This window comes from Fukomys damarensis, unplaced genomic scaffold, assembly GCF_012274545.1.
Source record: "Fukomys damarensis isolate Sample0158 unplaced genomic scaffold, DMR_v1.0_HiC HiC_scaffold_39, whole genome shotgun sequence".
NCBI lineage: Eukaryota > Metazoa > Chordata > Mammalia > Rodentia > Bathyergidae > Fukomys > Fukomys damarensis.
The window spans coordinates 87,172,925-87,195,221 of NW_022900951.1; the positions used below are offsets into that span (position 1 = coordinate 87,172,925).

At 35.3% G+C, this 22,297-nt stretch overlaps 1 protein-coding gene across 6 annotated transcripts in view; it reads right to left on the reverse strand.

Moving 5' to 3' along the window:
* Positions 1–22,297, reverse strand: part of Chrdl1 (chordin like 1) — a 140,824-nt gene that overhangs the window by 105,516 nt on the left and 13,011 nt on the right. For all 6 annotated transcript variants that reach the window (XM_019204374.2, XM_010603076.3, XM_010603075.3 and 3 more), the window contains 2 exons: positions 7,028–7,140; positions 4,356–4,449 (listed from right to left, as the gene is read on the reverse strand). In XM_019204374.2, coding sequence (XP_019059919.1) covers positions 4,356–4,449; positions 7,028–7,140 — 207 coding nt within the window. The remainder of the gene's footprint in view (positions 1–4,355; positions 4,450–7,027; positions 7,141–22,297) is intronic.

Here is a 22,297-nt window from a genome sequence, read left to right on the forward strand (position 1 = left end):
ATATATATATATATTCTCTTGTCCTCCCTTTACCACTTCATTCTCCTAAAAGGGAAGATAGATTATTTCTACAAATTTCTAATTTAAAGGGATCACATAAAGTCTGACTTAGTGACTAAGGGATTTAGTGACTGTCACAACTACTGTGCAGTTTTCACTGCTATTAAAAATGTTCAAGATTCCACGGAGCACCAGCTTCTTTGGGTCCAGTAGATCCTTGTGATCTGTGACCAAGACTTGGCCTTTGCCATGAAGACTTGGACAATGCTGCTGAAAAAAATTCACTTGCTGTTCATGAGAATTAGTATACACTTCTTTCTGGTAATTCTAGAAAAGTAATTGGCATACTCTGATTTCCGCGGTTTAGCAGGAGACAACATCAATTACATGTGCAATCACTGTAAAATTCAAAGACAAGTAGTTTAGAAAGTAAGATCCATGGAAAACACACAAGACCTCTAAGAAGACCTCTAAGTATGTCAGGGAGAACCCTCTCAGCAAGTTTATCACTACTTAGGTGAATGTTCCCCTATGTTATACCACTGTAAAGAGTATGTAAAATCATTAAATATACTGTTTATTTATTTTCTCCTTTTGATATACGGTTTGTTCATCACCTTGGCATTAAATATTCTATTTTTGAAAGAGCACATTATTATCACAGTGCATTCTATTCGATTAAGACACAAAGCCAAAGCCCCTTCCTCTGACCAAACATTCCTGTGGCCTTGAAGGCATGAGTTTCTTCATGCTTAATCACTGGGATGGAAGGAATACAGAAGAGTCACCACAATTATTGCCCTGTCTCAAAGTGAGACTGTGCCAACTCTATCTTAAATGCGTAGGTAAACTTTATTTCTGGAAATTCAGTAAAGAAACTATAATACTCCTTAGTCATTTATTGTAGGGTTTAACAGCCATTGTTTCTCAAGGCTTTTCTTTGCATAAAACTACATTCTTCTGTGTTATGGTTTAAACCTATTTGCTACTGTTTTATCTTCAATAGAAAGAACAGTCGGTCACATTCCGGTTCCATATGGCAAAGAGGGCACATGAAAAATCTCCCATTCTTTTCAAAATAAAGAAAAGCAATTAACATGTGAAATGAGAAAAACAAGTATGTGAAACTTGAAAATAAAACAATCATAAAAGCAAGATGAAACTGTATGCGGAATGAAATATAGGAAAGAAAGTACAGAAATATATGGGCCAAACCCATATGTTCCATTGTTGGCTGAAACTAGATACAAACATTAGGTGCTAGACAGCTAAGGAGGAACTACAGACTGTAATTGGTTTCTTGTGTGAAGCTGCTGTATGATGGTTTGGATCTGGAGTGTCTCCCAGATGTTCATGTATTGAAGGTTTGGCTGCCAGTCTGTGATTCTACTGAGAGGTGATAGAAATTTTAGGAGGTGAGGCCTAGTGGAAGGAAGTTAAGTCCTTGGGGAGATGCCCTCAAAGAAACCTCTGAAACACTGAGCCAAGGTAAACTTTTCCTTATTTAATTTGATTTTCTTGGGTATTTTGTCATAGCAAGAGAAAGGTAATACATCTGGAACCAGGATCAGATATAAGAAGGAGCTGACAGTTCTGCTCACCAAAGCTGTTCCCTAAAAAGTCCAAGGTAGGTGGTTGTAGTTGAGGTCCCATTCAGAGATGCAACGCTGCACAAGAAAAGAGGTAGAAACCGACCATCTAGGTATGAGGTGCTGAAGCTGAGACACAAATACATGATGTGCTTTAGAGTTAGGTAAGCTGTAAGGCCTAAAGCAACTGTTATGTAAGGAAGAAAGGGCTTACAAAAGATAAAATCTCTACAGGTAATGAATGTTTCAAGAAAAACTAGAAATCATATAATATATTAGTACTAAGAAAATCTGTCAGGCTGCCCCAAAAGGTCAGAATTTACCTCTAAAAATATAATATTTGAAAAATCTGAAGTACAAATTAAATGAATTTCAAATACCGTACTGTAAACAAATACAAGACTAAAATCCCCAGAAATAATAAAAAGGAATTACAAAATAGCAACATGTAGATATTTTTTAAAAATTATTTGAGAATGTGGAGGAATGTACAGTTAAGTAAGATAAGAGAAACAAACAAAATCCAACAGATGGCTTAAATAGTGTACATGAAAAGATTTTGCAAATTGGACAATACAGAATATATCAAGATGTTAAAAATGAAAGAGATATTAAGAGACATAGAGGATACATGAAATGAAACCTACATCAAAGACAACCTTGAAAATAAGAAGAAAGAAGAGGAAATTTTCATTTTTCATGAAAATGACTAGAACTGAAGAGAAATTGAAGTGCTTTGACTAAAAATCATAGGGAAGCTAAAGAAACATAAATCACACATTTATACATCTCTTTGTACGCATCAAAGAAAAAACAAAAAAATTAAAAGCTAGAAGGGGAAAACCAAAGGACCTGCAAAAGAAGCATTACCTAAGAGCTGACTTCTTATACACAAAGAAAAATAACAAACCACTTAGTAATATTTTCTAAGTGCTGATGAAAAATGAACTTGCACTTGTAATTCTATTCTCAGCTATATTAGCTTTCAAAACTGAAGGCAAAATAAGATATTTTTGGATATAAGGATGAGAACTTTAGTACCACTATCTACAGAAAGGGCTTACATAATTAACCAGAAGAAAACTGGTTAAGAGAGAGACAGGTTAAAAGAGAAAACTCACAGAGACCTGTAAGAGAACAAAGAAAAAAAGAAAAGCTTATTTCTATACTCCATTAAAAATGATTTTATTTCTTTCAATTTTCTCTCTTCCAGGTCTTATGACCTCAATTACTTTAAGAATTTCTTTTTCTCTTAAGACAGCTGCTAGCTTATTTCTCCTTTTCTCAAAACCTGATTCCTACCAGTTGTTTTCTAAGTGAAAGCCCTATTACATTCTATTCACTTTTGCCCTATGCTATACATCGGAGTCATGCTTCAACCTTCTTCTCAGGGAAAAACAATCTCTACATAGTGCTTTAGATAAATTCCTACAAGATTAGACAACTTTTGAAGACTTCTGCAAAAGAATACTTGTATAAATCTATTTGAGAGGCTACCTGGCAGATTAAAAAAAAAAAAAAAAGCTCTGTAGTTGGATGCGGTGATGTACAACTGTAATCCCAGCAGTTGGGAGGCTGAGGCAGGAAGATTACCACAAGTTTGAGCCCAGCCTGGGAAATCCTTGGAACTCAGTTTAAGTAAAAGCAATTAAACACATACAAAAAATGGTAAACCTCATGTAGGACTTTATTCCAAAACAATTTTAGCTTGGCCATATACCAAGGCAATTTTTCACATCTTAAAAAACATATTCTATATCATAATCAGTACTGAGAATGATAAATTTGTGATATGGTGTCATCATGTGCTACCTGGGAAAGAATAGCCTCTGTTCGTTAGTGTGCATTTACTGATGTAGGAATATATACTTTATTAAAAGAATGCCAACAGGAATACCGATTAGGGAAAAGCAATAAAGCTACAGATCCATTGAAAGAATTTATATCTATACTAGTACACCAAAAACTGAAATCAATTCCTAGGGTTCTTTGACTCCTTAAAGTCCAGCTAGGCACCCTAATTTAAGAATCCCGAGGCTATCAGGATAGCTTTTCCTGGGACTGCCTTTGAGCCCACAGGTATTTTCTGAACCAATCCATGTTTTATGCCTTTGCTGTGGGAGAAAGACTGTGGTCAGACTTGAACAAAGTGTCATTGAGTTAGTCCTTGCTTCAAAAAAATACCTTAAAACAAATTGTGAAAATAGATCTAACAGCCTTGTGAAAAACTCTCTGCCTGGCTCTCCCTAGAGTTGCTCTTTAACAATGTGTGCATAGTAACTGTGCAGTCTGGAGGAGGGGACTATTCAGCAGGCTGTCATAAACCTCACTTGTTCAGCTCCTTTGATTTATGAACAACCCCTCATCATTCTGAAGCTATGCTTGGAAGCAATTCTAGCCCTAATTGTACAGGACACGTGCTACAATGCTACAATTCCACTGGTGCCCATTGCCCATTGCTGGAAGAGGCTGCTATGGCAGAAAATATCTGGACTATTCCTTTCCTTTCATTAACATGCCCCTTCAAATGATTAGAAGTCCAATGAAATTTCATTATCGGGTACCCAGTAAGTTATTAGAGTCTAGAATGTGTCCCACTTGGGCTATAAACAGTTGTTAGGGGCCACTTTGAGTTGCCTAAAAGTGTCCTGTTGTTACTTCTGTCCAGAAGGTTCCACTCTGCAGAACTGAGGGAGATGGGTTGGGTTGGGTGAAAGGGAAAACACAAGAAACACAGCTGGGAAAGAAACAGTCAAAGTGATTTACCTGGGCAGCGAGGGCAGCACAGATGAGGCACATGAACAGGGGAGAGGCACTGAAGATTTGGACATCTGACTCGGCTGCAAAGCACATTCCCATTCTGAAAGAGAGAAGGCACCACACACACAAAAAAATGTCTTTCAAAGGTCACAGGGATCATACCATTTAGGGAAACAGTCATGCAAGGACTCACCCAGACAGTGAATAACGTATTCCCAAGAAGTTAAATGCAATCAGCATTTTTTTTCCTTTTCTTATCACTAGCACCTCTGCTCAGTTTGTTGATAGCTTACTGGCACATTTTTTAAGGCTGGTATGACTATTACTCAGGTTTAAAGCCTCCTATTAACTGTGGGAAGCTTTCTCTGGACTGGCTCTGTGGCATTTCTACCCTTCCCCAGTTCCAGTGGCATGCCATTTCCAAGCCTACTCTGATTTCAAAATCACCTGCCCAGTACCATGCAAGGAAAGGGGTAATGAGACATGGGTCTTCTGAACTTCTACCCCAAACTGGTCAAAGGTATTTCCCTAGCACATAGATCCTGCAGTCTATATATAACTCTACTATGGTACAGAAGACTGAGTGACTCCTCTGCTCATTACCCTTTTCAGCCAAAAATTTTCTGAAAACAAGCTAGAGTTGGGAATTGAGCTGATTAGCTAGTTTGTCCAGATGGGGCAACTGAGTCCCTGCCTGATTTAAAATGATAAGATTCCTAGCTCCAACAGCTCTTGGCCACTGTTAGAACAACAAAAGACATTTAAAATACATTATCCCATTCATAATTCATTTTTGGCAAAGGCTACTTGTACTTGTCAGACCATTGTGGGAGGAGAGGGTGGTGAAGAGGATGGATAAAGGGAAGATGCCTCAGTGCATGAGCTGTTGTCAGTAGGATCATATTAACATTTTCACTGCCTGGAACACATCAAAGCATCACCCCCAAGCATTAGCTGTCTGTCTCCAATGTGTTGGGTCAAGAATCTGACAAAATCATGCCATACCAGGAAGTTAATCAGTCCCTAGATGCTCTACTAAATACATGACAGCACCACTTAAAGGGACAGTCTTCTTTTATACAAATCAGAGTCACCTTATCACAACCTTTTTTTTCTTTTATTGTGTGCTTTCTAGAATAAATTTTTGGAATGCTGCATAAAGGACCCTCACGTATCACACTCCTCAGAACCAAATGGTATCATTTTGAGGAGAGATTGCTGAAGCATATCAGAAAACATACCTTATTACTAGAGACTAGTAATAATAATGAAAACCACAATGATACCGATGATGATGATGATGATGATGATGATGATGATAACAGTAGCTAACATATCTCAAAAATTTAGCATGACCAAACACTGTTTTAAATAATTTAAATGGATTGGTAAACTGAATACTTACCACAACCTTACCAGATAGGTAATATCATTTTTCATTTTAAAGAAAGGAAGCTGAAGGAATCCAAGAGAGATTAGATAATCTGTTCAACAGAACATGGCTCATAGGTGACAAAATCAAGGTTAGAAGCTTGGTGTGTCTTAATTTTAGACATCTGTAGACTCTTTATACCTCCTGACATTACCTAAAGGTTACATTTCCACATGCTCAAAATTCTGAAAGCCCAAAATTCTACTACAATGACAAAAGGATCAAGTTTGTAAGTGAGTGTTACTGCTCTGACTGGGCATGAAGAAGGAATTGCAATCTGTACACAGGACTCAGTTAAGAGTTGGTCTAAGAAACCCTTTTTACATGTTCAGCATTCTCAATTGTCAAGGTTAAGTGAAAGGCTTCCCTTCCCAAATGGCTTAATGCAGTAGTGGTTCTTGGTGTTGCATTTTGCAGTGGTGATTATAATCCCAAAGAAACTTAACCACATCTGGGAACATTTTTGGCTGCCTCAACTGTGGTTGGTGCCACTGTCACCTAGTGGATAGAAGACAGAGATGTGGCTAAATACCTTATAATGCATAGGACAACCCCTATCTGAAAAAAAAAATCTGCCCCCAAAGGTCAATAGTACAAAAGTTTAGAAACACAAACCTAATATGATGCTAGAAGCTTATTCCAAAAGAAAGACCACAACTGTGGTCTTGAGTCAAAGTTATGGAAAGAAGATGTAACGACCTGCTTTATTTCAAAGATGGCATTTAAACTACTCTGAGCTACTGGACAAAAGCCAAGCCAACGCCAAGAGAATGCTAATCTTCACAAGGCATGGCCCAAGGTTTCTGAATCCTACTCTTAATTAAAGTTATTGGCTGACACAACATAAAATATACTCTCCCAATGAACCTGTTTATAATATGACCTAATCTGTCTAAAGGGTGGGCTTGGAATTGGTTTCCAACAAACTACTGTGTCTTGCAACATAAGCATTACATTGAGTTTCTTCCACATATTGAGCTCTTTTGCCTTCTCCCACCGTGTCTTGTATGACTGGCCTAAAACTCATTGGGTATCAATACATAGCAAGTACTAAGAGATACCATGAAAATTGAGCCAAAAAGCAATAGAGGAAAAAAAGACAGGGGATGTTTCTTTTTCCTTACAACCAGGTTCTTAATTTCTATTAGGACTTTTTCACCCATGTTCTCTGGCTATCTAAACATTGCAAGCGTCTCTGCATGCTAAGGAACAAACTTGGGATATCGTATGCTGTGAGAGACTATACCTCTGAGCAGATGCAATTCACACAGTAAACCAACCCATAAGGTTCCAGGTAAGGATGCCATTTCTCACCCACTCTGTATTTCTTCTCTTGAAACATACAGTACGTCTCTGAATCTGTGAGGAAGCAAATGGAAAATATGTCTTTTAGAAATCATGGATCAAGTCACAAAAATCCAAGATTCCACCACTTTAGTATATGTCCACCAGGAGAAAAGGGACAAAGAGTATTTATAGAATCCTTACTACTGGCTTGGTGTTTTACATACCTTCATTGCTCAATCCTTACAAAAAAACCATAAGATAGGTACCACTCTTGTTTTATTTCATAGAGGAAGAAAATCAAGAATTACATAACCACAATGAGCTGAAGAGCAAATCAAATCCAGGTTTGTTTGACAGTTAATGGCAAAATCTTTAGTGCACTGTTACAATAGTAAAATAAGGGAGCATAGGATGTATCTTTTCTTTAATGGTTGTGTTCTTTTTCTTTTGAAATACAAACTAATGCCTAAAATGTGGATGTATCACAACATTCTCAGAGCTGCTTAGCAGTGGTATAGAAGCATTGGACTATGGAATTTTTGTTACAACTCTACAAATGGCTTTGTCTGCACATGCTGACATCATTCAATCATTGAACAAATACTTGAGTGCTTCCTGTTGGTCAACAACTATTCTAACAGTTACAGATAAAAAATAAAGATAACAATTTTTACACACAGTCCTTTCTACCATTCAACTTACAGACTTCTTCTCTCATGAACCTCTCCAAATTAACTCACACCACACATTTCCCTTTCTTGGAACAAATTTCAAGAGCCAACAGCACATCTTGTTCCATACTACGGTTGAGCATATACCATGATATTTGCCTCATTTTACATGCCTTCTCAGTCAGGATCTTCAAAAGTAGGTAAGATTTTTTTTTCTTTTCTGTATATCCATAGTAACCTAGCACAGTATACCTAATAAATGTAAAAAATGATAACTGATTGATAAACTGAATTTCCAAGTCAAGTGGTTTTGGTTTATCTTCTAACCCTATGTTCTTCTAACTCCTACTCTCATTGTACAGGGTTAAAATAAACCATATTCTCCTAGTATCAAGTACATTAATTTTTCTCATTCCTGCATAAATTTCTCTGATCATTTAAAGAAAAAGAAAAAAGAAAAGACAAATAAGCATGAAATTGAGAGAAGATATTTTCAACAAAAACTAAGATATAGGTATTGAAACATTTTTAATCATTCAAATCAATGAGCAAAAGACCAACAAATCCAATAGTAAAATTATCTAAGAATAAGAACAGGCAATTCACAGAAGAAATAAGAACAATAAATGTATGTGAAAAGATGTTTAAACTTACTAGTAATCTAATTAAAACTACGCCAAGCAAGATAAATATGTTATGTCACTTACGGCTTTAAAGACCTTCTATGGCTCTTTCCCACTACCCACAAGATAAATTCAAATTTATTTTTTAGGTCTTTGCTTCCAACTTCTTCAGAAAAATAAACTGGTAGACAGAAAATCTGCATTTGAGTCCTTATAACCTATAGTTGTGTAACACTGAGCAACTCACTTAGCCTGTCAATTTCAGTTTGCAACATTTATGAAATATGCATTATATTTCCCAATCAAATGTTGGAGGACTAAGTGGAACCCTTTTAAAACTAGAATGTCCTGTACAACATAAAGTGTTAGTCTATGTCTGTTGCTAATTAGAAAGGAGATTCATGCTTAATGAAGAAAATTGGAAAATTACACAAATACCAAAAACCCAAATCATAGAAGTAAAAGAGGAAAGAAACAGTGCGCATAACTGCAATATGAGGAGGCAACCACTTTTAAAATGGTGATAAAATATAAACAGTCCACAGAAAATATTAGCCAGAACAATTAGAGGAGAAAAAGAAATAAAAGGAATAAAGACAGGAAAGGAAGAAGTTAAATAATTATTATTTACAGGTAATACAATTCTCTACAAAGACTCCAAATACTCTACCAAAAAACTTCTAGATTTAATAATCAAATTCAGTAGTGTAGTTGGATACAAAATCAACACTCAAAAATTCAATAGCATTCCTGTATAGAAATAACAAACTCAATGAGAAAGGAATTAGGGAAACAACACATTTCACAATATCATGGAAAAAAATGAAAGACTTAGGAATCAATCTAACAAAAGAAATAAAGGACTTATACATTGAAAATTACAGTACTCTGAAAAGGGGAATCAAAGAGGATATCAGAAGATGGAAAGACAAGCCCGTGGTCTTGAGTAGGAAGAACCAATTTAGTGAAAATGTCCATACCCCCAAAGCTATTATAAAGATTTAATGCAATCCCAATCAAAATACTATAGCATACCTCACAGAAGTAGAGAAATCATTTTTAAAATTCATTTGGAACCAGAAGAAACCTAAAATAGTGTTGAAAATTCTGGGCAAAAAAGGCAAGACATAGGGCATGACAATTCCTGGTCCAAAATTATACTACAGAGCTACTGTGATAAAAGCAATGTGGTACTGGCAAAACAAACAAACAGACCTGAGGATCAATGGAACAGACCAGAAGAGGCAGAAACATCTCTAAACACACTCAGCCACTTTATCTGTGACAAAGGGGACAAACACATTTACTGGAGGAAAGCCTCTTTAATAAGTGGTGCTGGAAAAACTGGCTTTCTACATGCCAAAAATTAAAACTAGATCCATGTCTCTCACCATGCAATAAATTAAAATAAAAAATGGAGCAAATGTCTAAATATTAAAATAGAAACACTGAATCTGCTGGAAGAGAGAATAGGTAGAACTCTTGAGGATTCAGGGATAGGCAAAGACTTCATGAACAAAACCAAGACTGCACGGGAAATAGTGCAAAGAATCAACAATTGGGATTTCATTCAATCAAAAAGTTTTTGCACTGTAAAAGAAATCACCATAGAGTAAAGAGTAAAGAGACAACTCACAGAGTGGGAAAATATTTTAGTCAGTTGTCACTCAGAGAAAGGATTAATATCTAGAACATAAAAAAAATTGAAATAAATCAGATCACTTGCCCAATTTAAAAACCCAATCCAAAAATAGACATCTGAAATGAATGGGTACTTCACAAATGAAGAGATAGAAGTAGCAAATATATACATGAAAAAAATATCCAGCACCACTGGTCATTTGAGAGATGCAAATTAAAACAATGCTGAGATAATATCTCTCTCTAGAAAGAATGGCAATTATCAAGAAATCAACAACAACAAATGCTGGTGAGGCCACCGGAGAAAAGGAATCATTTTCCACTGTGGGAGTATAGACTGGTGCAAGCATTGTAGAAATCAGTGTGGAGATTCCTCAACAAATTAGGATTAGAGGTCCTATTTTACCCAGCTATTCCCTTGCTGGGGAATTAAAAGCATCATACCACATAAACATACATGCACCCATGTTTATAGCTGCACAATTTGTAATAGCTGAATACTGGAAACAACTCAAATCCCCATCAACCAATGAATGGGTAAAAAATGTGTTTCTTATACAATGGAGTATTACTCAGCCATAAAAAACAAGACATTTATAGCTAAATGGATGCTTTTCTAGACTGTATAGATTCTTAAGTAAAATAAATTGGACACATATGTGTAAATATTGCATTGTCTCTCTCTGAGAAACTGAAAGGGTAAATAGGGACAAAAGTGTATAACAGATAATATGCAACAGGAAGAAACTGTTCAAAAGGAAAGGGAAACTGTGAAAGGAGGAGGGGGAAAGGGAGAGAAAAGAAAAATACGAGAAAAGAAAAAAGATGTAATCTTTGCAAAAGATGCAGAAAATACACTTGAAAAAAATTATGCCCATGCACGGCAGAAACTCTGAACAAAATGGGAAGAGAATTTCCTCCCTCTATTAAAAACTCATAGGTGACATGACACATAATAGCAAAAGACAGAATTATTTCTCCCTGAGACTGGGAATTACACTAGAATTCCTACACTTACACTCCTGAAGATTTTAGCTGGTGAACTCAGGGAGAAGAGGGAAAAACGGTGAGGGAGAGGTAGAGAGGGATGGAGGGACAGAGAGAGACAGACAGACAGAGACACAGAGAAACAAAAGTAGAAAAAGAGGCAGACTATATACTATATATAAAAAAGAACTTTTTACAGATATTCCTTTTACAGTAAACTTCTACATAGAAAATTAATTCTACAAAGAATTAATTAAAACATTAAGTTATTATGGATGATAAGAGAATTTAGCAAGATTGCTGGATTCAAACCCAATATACAAAATCTAATCACAATCATAAATTCTATAACAATGAGAATTGAATTTTAATAGTGTAATATTTATAATAGGTCGATCAAAACACAACAATCCAGAATTATAAATCTAATACAATACACACAAGATCTGACCTCAGAAAACTACAAAACACAGATAAAAGAATTCAATAAAGGGCTAAAACATTGTAGAACTGTACCTTATTTGTGGATTGGAAGATACATTATTATTAAATTATCAATTTTTCCCAAAGTAAATTATAGACTTTATCCAATACAAGTCCAAATATTAGCAAGATATTTTGTGAAACTTAGTAATCTAGTAAAAAATCTATGTGTAAAACAAAGGAAGTACAATAGTCAAAACACATTTTTTTAAATGTAGTGAATTAACATACAGCTACATTTTTCAAGACACTGTATTATTGGTAAAGCATTACAGAAATAGGTCAACATAGTACCCAAAATTGGACACACATATATATATAGTCAATTGATTTTAAATAAAAGCTCAAAGGTAATTCAATTGAAAAGGGATAATATTTTCTTTTTTTAAAATTGAGTTTATTGGTACATTTTAGGTATACAGTACAGTTTCAATAAATGTTGCTAACACATTTGGATAGCCATGTGCAAAACACAAAACAAAATGTACCTTACTCTGTATTTTATACCACATACAAAAATGAACTCAGTATGGATCATAGACTTTAATGCAAAAACCTAATACCTTAAAACTTTCAGAAGAATTCATAGGAGAATATGTTTGTAATTTTGGGGTAAGCAAAGAGTTATAGATATGACCCTTTGGGATACTCCATAAAGGAAATAATGTAAAATAAACCCAACCTTCTAACAGAATATTCCACTTCCACCTTCCCATCTTTTATTAAATTGCTGTCATTCATTTCACTTTCCCATAACCTTTACCTAATAAAGTGTTATTATTTTTAATAAGCTATTCCCTATTATAACAATTTTAAAAAAAAGACTTATTTTACCTTCATTTCATTACTTCTCTAAGGCTCTTTCTTTTTAGATAGGTTCAAGTTTCTGGCCTATGTTATTTATTTTTCTAAATAATTTCTGTTAATAATTCTGCAAGGCAGGTTCAGGTGATATATTTTCACTTTTTGGTTTTCTAAGAAAATTTATTCTTCACTCATTTTTAAAAGAAAAATTTCCCAAGGTACAGAATTCTAGTCACCAAAGTATTTCACTCCATCCTCTCCCTTCACATTTCATTTTTATGAAATCTCATATAATTATTATCCCTTTCCTCTATAGGGAATGTTATTTTCTCTGGTTTCTTTCAAGATGCTCTCTTTACTTTTATTTTCTGCATTTTATACGTCGAGGCAAACTTTTTTTTTTTCATACATATCCTGTTTGGTGTTCTCTGAGTTTCCTGAACCTGTGCTTTAGTGTCTGTCACTGAAGTTGGAAAGTTCAGCAATTACTTTTTCAAATATTTTTATTGTTCTCTCTTCCTTCCCTTGCAGTATGTAAACCTTTTCTTATTTTCCTACAGTTTTGGGATATTCTATTACTTTTCATCCATTTTTTAAAATTTGGGAAGTTTCTATATGTACATCTTTAATGCACTCATACTTTATTTCCACTGTCAAATCTACTGACAAGTCCACTGAAGGCACTGCTTATTTTTGTTAGAGTGTATTCAAATTCTCACAGTTCTTTTTTTAATTCTTCCTTAGAGGTTCCATCTTTCTCTATTCATATGTTCCTGTATATTGTATATTTCTTCTCTAGAATTCTTATATTTATCATAGCAATTTTAGATTTCTAAATGAATAATTCCAAGTATCTGAATGTGGTACGGATATTTGATTTGTCTTTTCAGATTTAATTTTTAAAATGTTTCTTTATTTTTACCACACTTTGTAATTTTTGGTTGAAAGTCAAACCTGATGTGTTGGGTGAAAGAAATTGAGGCAATAGAGTTTCAGCATGAGATTTTATATTAATGCATCTTGGAGTTAAAGTCTGTTTATTGTTTGAAGTAGCTATGACATAAGGGGTCAAAATGTGTTCTCCTGTCTTCATGTTTTCCCTTTCTTTTGTCTTTAGAATGCCTTAATTCCCTTTTAAACAGTGTTTGAGCCTATAGATATTTAATCTATAATCATTTACTATAATACAGAAGTCTTACTGATTCAGTCATAAATTATAGGGAGACACAATTCTTTTTTTATTTTACTTTATTTTATTTTTTGATACTGGAGATTGAACTTGGGACCTTGCACTTGGTGAGGCAGGAAGCAGACCCACTGAGCTAAATCCCCAGCCTGACAATTCTATAAATATATACTTATCTCTCCATCTTTTAAAACTAACGTTTTACTTTTTAAGAGCAGTTATATCTTTTAAAAAACTGAGAGATAGTGTATAATTATTCCATATACCCTCTGCCACCACACACGGATAATGTTTCTGATTATCAGTATCCCCTATTGGAGTACTACATTTGTTTCATTGCTGAATTTATATTGGCATATAATTATCACACCAAGACCATGTTTTACATTAGGATTCACTCTTGTCATATATCTTATGTGTTTGGACAAATGAACAATGACACATCCATCATTATAATATTATATAATTTCACCATCCTGAAAATCCATTATGTGCTACCTATGCACTTCTCCCTCTCCTACTCCCTGACAAGCACTAATGATTTCACTGATGTAATAGTGTACCTTTTCCAGAATGTTATCACACTGAACCATAACTTATTAACCAATTCCCTGTTTGGGCTATTGTATTACATTGTTAAACTTCTTACTATTAAAAAAAATTCCACAACAAACACCCTGCATATAAGTCTCTGTGTTCAACCCTGGTTGTTTTCTTAATATAAATTGCAAGAAGCTGATTTCTTGGGTCACTTTGAATGCTTTCAAAGTCTTGATCTACACTGCCAAACTGTCTTCCAGAACAACTGCACTGTCTTCCCATTGGTGTGAATGAAAATGCTTGCTTCAGTAGCACACATACTAAAATTGGTGTGGATCAAAATGTCCAACACTAAATATTTTGTTTAAAATTCTGCTAATTTCATGGAGGAAAATAGCATCAATTTTTCTTCTTTTCTACCAGCAAGACTGAACAATCTATATTTCAAGACTAAGAGTAAGTGATCCAACATTTATTAATGGAACAAAAGTAGAAAACTAAACAAAATATAATAAAACAAAACAAAACAAAAACTTTAAGGCAGAACTTGTATGTTCTTTAGCCAAGTCTGAACAATATAACTTTCTTGTGTAAACACAAAGTAGACTTCTGCTCAGCAATATTCAAGGATAGAGTAAGAAGCATTTTAAATATTTTAACAATCCCAACATCTTTAACTTGTGAGAGATGACTGTGAATTTTCCAAAACTAATGTCTAAAAAGACATATTCTCCTACCTTCTACAAGTCAATGAGAGGAGAGTGGCCATTTCTGTTAGTAAATATTCTCATTGAAAAACACTCAAATGATTTGCATTTCACATGTATAACTTATTTCAACATTTCACAGACAGCATCAGTGAGTGAGCACAGATCCCAGGAAGCAGTGGTGTGATTTAGACTAGCGCAGTTGCAGGCAGATCCTAGCCAGGGCTTTGCCCTGACCTCAGAGGCATGGGAAAACCTGCAAAGCCAAGACCTGCTCAGGAAAGCGCTGCAGGGGCACAAAACCTTCAGTTAAGAGGCCCGTCCCATAGCATCAGTGAGAGTGCAAAGATCCCAGGGAACAGCAGTGTGATTCAGACCAGCGCAGCTACAGGCAGATCCCAATCAGGGATCTTCCCCAACCACAGAGCCTTAGACAAACCTGCACAGCCAAGGCCCACCCAGGAAAGAGCTACACAGTCTCACAAGCTTCAGTTTAGAGGCCCAACCCATAGCATCTGTTGTTTGAACCCAAGAATTGGTGTATCAGTGAGCACTAGAAAAAAGCCCTCTTGGTGGACTGCTCAGAATTAAAGACCACTGGATGAGAAAAAAGTTGTCTCAATAAAGGCACAGCAGACTGCATATGTTGAAATGAGAAGACACAGAAACAAGTCCACTAATTAGACTTCCAGATCACCCAAGGAAATCTCAAAGGGAAACAAGATGGAACAATCTAATACTTAACCACCTGGACTCCCAGAACTGGCAACAAAAGAGGATCTGGAAAAAAATGATGGCAGAAATAATGTCTCAGATAACAGCAGAGATTGTACCCATAGTGGAAGACATGACTAATAAATCTAGAGCAGAGACAGATAAAAAAAAGTACAGAAGCTGAAGAACATGAAGGAACCCCAATATAGGGAACAAATGGAATCCATAAAACAGATTTAAACAGATTAAAAACTCTATTTAAAGTTTATGCAACAGAATGAGCCAATGTGAATATAGAATTTCAGATATAGAAGATAGGATTGCAATTACTGAACAGGAAAAGAAAAATTTCTTAAAAATAGTAAGGGACCAAGAGAAATCAATTTAATAACAGCTAGATGATGAAAAGAAGAATAGTATAAGACTGATCAGAGTCAATGAAGAAACAGGAGAGAGTGCAAATGACATAAAAAAATGTTCACAGAAGTAATGGCAAAAAACTTCTCAAGTAGGGGTAAACAATTTGACATACAGATAAGTGAGGCGTATAGGACTCCAACCAGCCATGATAAAAAACATTGCACATAGGCATATAACAAATAAGATTCCAGAAACCCAACAGAAGAACAAAATTATACAAGCAGTAAGAGAAAAGAAACAAATCACATACAAAGGAAAGCCCATCCGAATCACAGCAGACTTCTTTTTTTTTTGTACTGGGGATTGAACTGAGGACCTTGTGCTTGCAAGGCAGGCAGCAACACCACTGAGCTAAATCCCAGGCCCAACCCAGCAGACTTCTTAACACAAACCCTCAAAGCAAAAAGAGCTTGGAGTGATGTATTTCAAGGCCTAAAGGAAAACAGCATCCGACCCAAATTGATGTGCCCTGCAAAACTATCTTTCAAAACTGATGGGAGAAATAAGATACTTTCATGAAAAAGAGCACCTTGGGAACTTCATGAATACCAAGCCAGCACTCCAAAAAAATTTTTAAACAAGATTTTATGAAACTACATTGAGGATCACAACCCCAGGAAGCCCAGCAGAATGAATTTACCAGGCATGACAAGAAATTAAATGCAAAGGGGGAGGATCCAAAGAAAAGAAAAAGTTATGATAAGGATAAGTCAATACACATCAGTTATAGCCATCAATGTTAATGGTCTCAATTCACCAATCAAAAGAAATAGATTGGCAGAATGGGTCAAGAGGCAAGATGCAAAAATATGCTGCATACAAGAAACACACATAAGTCAAAAGGAAACTCATAGACTTAAAGTTAAAGGGTGGAAACCAATACTCCATGCAACACGAACCAAAAAAAATCAGGATTAGCTATCCTCTTTGCAGAGCATGTGGATTTCCAACCAACACTGATTAGGGAAGACAAAGAAGGACACTACATCCTTGTAAAGGGAACAGTCCAAGCCAAAGAGATGACAATCACAAACACATCTGCACCAAACATTGGTGCTCCCAACTATATAAAACAGATACTAACAGACATGAAAAGTCAACTAAGCACTAACACAACAGTAGTGAGGAATCTCAATACTCCACTGTCACAAATATATATATGCAGTAATCAACCTAACCAAAAAAAATGCCTTTCAAAATAGCATCCAAAAAATTTAAATATCTAGGAATCAACCTAACCAAAAAAATATCAAAGACTTCTACTCTGAAAACTACATCCCTCTGAAAAGAGATTGATGAGGAGATCAGAAAATAAAAAGGCATCCCTTGCTTCTGGGTAGGAAGAATCAACAAAGTGAAAATGGCCATGCTACCAAAACTGCTATATAGAGTCAATGCAACCTGAATTTAAACCCCAGGGGCATACTTCACAGACCTTGAGAAAACATCTAAAAATTCATTTAGAACAAGAAGAGACCTAGAAGAGCAAAAGTAATTCTAGGCAACAAATACAAGTTAGGGGGTATCACAGTCCCTAACTTGAAACTATACTACAAAGCCACTGTGATAAAACAGCATGGTACTGGCAAAGAAACAGACCTGAAAACCAGTGGAACAGATTAGATGATGCAGAAACAACTCCAGACACACTCATCCACCACCTCTTCGACAAAGTAGCCAAACACCCAAACTGGAGGAAAGATAGCCTCTTTAATAATGGTGCTGGAAAACCTGGGTTTCAACTTACACTAAACTAAAATCAAAATGGAATAAAGATCTAAATATTAGAACACTAAACTGGTTGGAAGAGAGGTTAGGTAGAACTCTTGAAGATATTGGTGTATGAAAACATTTTATGAGCAAATCCTTAGTTGCCCCTGAGCTAGCACAATCAACAAGTGGGATTTCTTCTTATTAAAAAGCTCTTCACAGCAAGATAATTGACCGACAGTGTACAGAGACTACCCACAATATGGGAACAAATTTTCAGCAGCTGTTCCTTAGACGAAGGAATAGTATCTTGAGTATATTAAGAACTTAAAAAAATCAGACTCCCAAATATAAAGACCTAATTCAAACATGGGCGTCTGAAATGAACAGACATTTCTCAGACAAAGAAGTAGAAATAGTAAATAAACATATGAAAAAATGTTCAACATCACTGGTCATTCGAGAAATGCAAATTAAAACAATGCTGAAATTCCACCTAGTCCCAGAAAGAATAGCTGCTATCATGAAATCAACCAATAACAAATGCTTCCAGAGATGTGGGGAAAGAGGAACATTGCTCCACTGCTTGTGGGAGTGTAGACTGGTGCAACCACTGTGGCAAGCAGTATGGAGATACCTCAAATAACTAGGATTGGAAATCCCATTTGACCCAGCTATTCCCCTGTTGGATATCTTCCCTAAAGAATTAAAAGAATCATACCACAGTGATATACGTGCACCCATGTTCATAGCAGCACAATTTGTAATAGCTAAAACTTGGAAGCAGCCCAATTACCCATCAAAGGATGACTGGATAAGGAAAATGTGGTTTTCTTATAAAATGGAATACTATTCAAACACAAAACATAAGTTAGAAACATTTATAGCTAAATGAATGCACACTGAGGTCATACTCTTAAGTAATATAAATAGGACACATGTGTAAATATGGCATATTTTGTCTAGTGTGAGAAACTGAAAGTGTAAATAAGGACTAAGAGGTATAATAGATAACGTGAAATAGTAAGAAAAGAGACAAAAAGGAAGGGGAAATGGAAGAGGTAAGGGAAAGTAAGGAAGGGAATGGAATTCATATGAGAAAATAAAAACCAATGGAAACGATGTCTGTAGATAGGGAGGGAGGGAGTAGTTGAAGGGAGGGCAGGAGAATGGGCAAAAATAAGAACTAAGATTGATTATGTAAAGGTACAGTTTTCCAATAATGAATGTCATTATATTGCATACATTAATTGTACCAATAAAATTAATTTTTTAAAAATTTCACAAGGAATTTGAATACACTTGGAAGCCAATCCATGAAGGTGGATCTTTCAAACGACATTATTAGGCTATCAAAAATAGTCATACGGGTGTGGGGCCATTAATAACTAAATAAAGGCAAGAAAGTTATGCCCAGTTAATAACATTCACATTACAAGGTAAAGTAATATCTGCATATTGTGCATTTGATTCTGGATTATTTTCTCTGCTTTGATTAGCACAGGTGGAAGATGACATTAGATCTGCGTTTTTAATATAGGAAATTGGATGAAATTTTGCAATCAGCTATATGATGTGCATGGTGAGATGACTTACCCTTTCTTGATGAAAAAGAAATGAGATAATACTTGATAAAGATCTCTGAAGACTAAGCAATCACTAAAATAAGATTAAACTATCAAAATGCGGGTTTTATGTACATTTACACATTCTTAAAATTCTCATTCAACTTGTTAAATTCTCTTACGGGAAAGTTTGTCTCTGAAAAGACAGTGTTCTTTGTCACTTTTAAATAAGTTACTTTCTCTTCTCTGAAATATCTTTAAGACAGATTATTTTACTGATGTTATTAAATAAATCACTGTAATATGTCTAAGCCTATAATGTTCATGAAAAACACAGAAAACCAACCCAAATAACGGGTTACAGCCAACAGATTCCATTTCCCCAAATTCAGCTTATAAGGAATACTGTTACAAAACGTGAAAACTAAATTATATGAATTGTTCTGCTCCAAATTTGGTTCAAAGGACAAGAGGTAGACTGTAAATATAAAAAGCAGCTGGAGAATGAGACCCTGGAAAATATGGAGCCAAATGAAAATAATGATAATAATACAAACAATAGGGCTGGGGATTTAGCTCAGTGGCATCATGCCTGCCTGAGTTTGAACCCCGGTACCCCCTCAAAAAAACAAATACTTAAATAAATAGATAATAATAAAAACAAAAGAAGAACAGGCATTTTCAGGCTCTGTTATAAGGGTCTGACATTTACGAATTCACTAAATTTTTATAGGAATGCTACAAGATTGGTCCCATGATTACCTCTATTTTACAAATGAGGAATCTGAGGCAGAGAGGTTTGGCAAATTGCCCAAGTTGACATGATGAGTCAAGTATAGAACTGGGATTTAAACCTGAGTAGCCTACCTTTGGATCCCAGAACTATAATCATTACATAATTTTTCCCATCCTGCTATGTAGCTGGTAAGGAGCAGATCATCTTCTTTCAGAACTTTGAAAATAAAGAGTATCCACACATTCTTAACGTAATCTTTTCTCAAATTACCCTTACACTCCACTGTTAAAGCATAGCTTTGATCACATTTCAAAGAACTGGGGCTGTTTATAGTGAAGTCTGTGGCCGGGGATTTAGCTCAGCCGTTCGGTGGCCTGCCTTGCAAGCTCAAGGACTGGAGTTCAATCCCTGGTACCAAAAACAAAACAAAACAAAACAAAATAAAAATGGATTTATATTTGTAATGCCAAAATCTGATTATCTAGCCATTGCAGAGATTCTGTGAGCTGCTTGATACTCTTTAATAAAGCCTGCTGTTACAACTAGCAAGAGAGTGCTCAAACAACAGGGAGCCGTGGAGTAACCGATGCCAAAGATTTTGCAGTCAATAAGCTCACAGAAAAACCGGAATCTTTGGCCAGGTTTAAAACTCAGGTGTGTCTGAATGAAGATCCTGTTACTATTACGAGACTGGAAGTCCACTGTCTATGGGGCAACTGTTACTATGGATAGATGCTTTACTTTGACTTTTATGCATGTAGATCAGTGACTAAGCAAGCATAAAGTATAAAATAGAGTTCATGTTCTTTGAAATCTCATTGGGAAGACAAGACTACCCCAGCTAAAGATCCTTTTCCATTCTTTTTAAACTGAATACCACACTCCTCAGATACTCACATGATATTTACTCATTGCTGCACATGTCTTTCAAATTGCTTATTGAAGGTACAAATATTTTACTTAAGCAATAACTGCTCATAGAAATCTGACCCTAACACAAACAATTGTTGTGTATCAAGTACATTAGTGTTATTATCTCAGTAGTTTGGGATTTGAGCAATTACATCCCAGACAGAAATCCCCAACTCCTTGATGGGGAAAAATTCAGTAACATCACTGGTGCTATTAAACAATGTTTCTGTAATTACTTATACTGATATTTTTATAAGCGTATCACAAAGTAAACACCATAATTTGTATGACCTGATTTAGCATGGCTGTCCAAAACGGAATGGTTAGCACAATTATACTGATTTCTCCATAAATACACTGGGCAGTTATCAATTTTCAGATTTATGATAAATTTCAGCACATCCTTATTAATTTGATCTTTAAAAAGCTTTTGGCATCACCTAGGTAGAATTTAACAAATTATACAGCATAATCTACCATACTTAAAGTCCCAGTATATCATCTTTGACAAGAAGCACAAATTAATTGATTTTACTATTTGAGAATATCCCACCAACTTCTAGGAGATACGAGGAAGAAAAATAGGGTGATTCCTTGCTAAAATCTGAAAGATATAAGCTGGAGAACATGACAGTACTAACCAACAGTACGTGAGAGAAGAATTTAGTCTCAAAGGAATTCCAATAACATGTGAGATCATTCAATCTGCCTCATCATAGCTCTTTTACCAATGATTCAGATGGCTTTAATAAAAGTGGCTATCTCTGCTACTTTAGTGGTCCCTCTAACAGGAACAATGATTACAAAAAATAAACAGCAAAAGAGACGGGCCACTATGCTGCCAGCATTTTGCCCAATTGTTATTCCTCGTCTTCTAAAATTAGGTCAAAAGCTTATTGACTCCATCATGAGTCCAGAAGCACGAAAACATTCCCATTGACAGTTTTTGATGAGTTATTCCTGTGAATGCACCATAATTGGTATTATAATATTTATTCTATTAAAACATATATGGTCACTGGAAAAGGTGAGATGAATCTGTGCTGTTCATTATACTAGTGGTCAAACCAAGCAAACAAATTCCTTTTTAGTTATTTATTTCATTGAAAAGCTACTAGAGCAATGAAAAATAAAAGCATAAGTATTTCTCTTCTGTCATTTATCAAACTTAAAGCAGAATGTAGGAAAGGAAATATCTAGTAGTTATGCAACTTTTTTTCCATATTTTTCTGACATGAGGTTCCTAGAGTTGAAGACTATCAGATTCCTTTAGGACTTTAAAAATTCATTTCTAAGCCTTGGAAACCAGTGTAAAAGGCAAACAGTAAGAAATGAAATTCCTCATTCTGTATATGCTACATATTCCCTCATCCAGGAATTAATCATCTTATTCCTACTTGCTGGATCATTTGCTCCAAATTAATTCAACAATATATATAGTGTCCTACATACTGTATGGCTCTCCCATAACTTGCTTTTTAGCCATTTCAGTTTTTTTCTATCAGGTGAACATACTCAATAAAAGGAAAA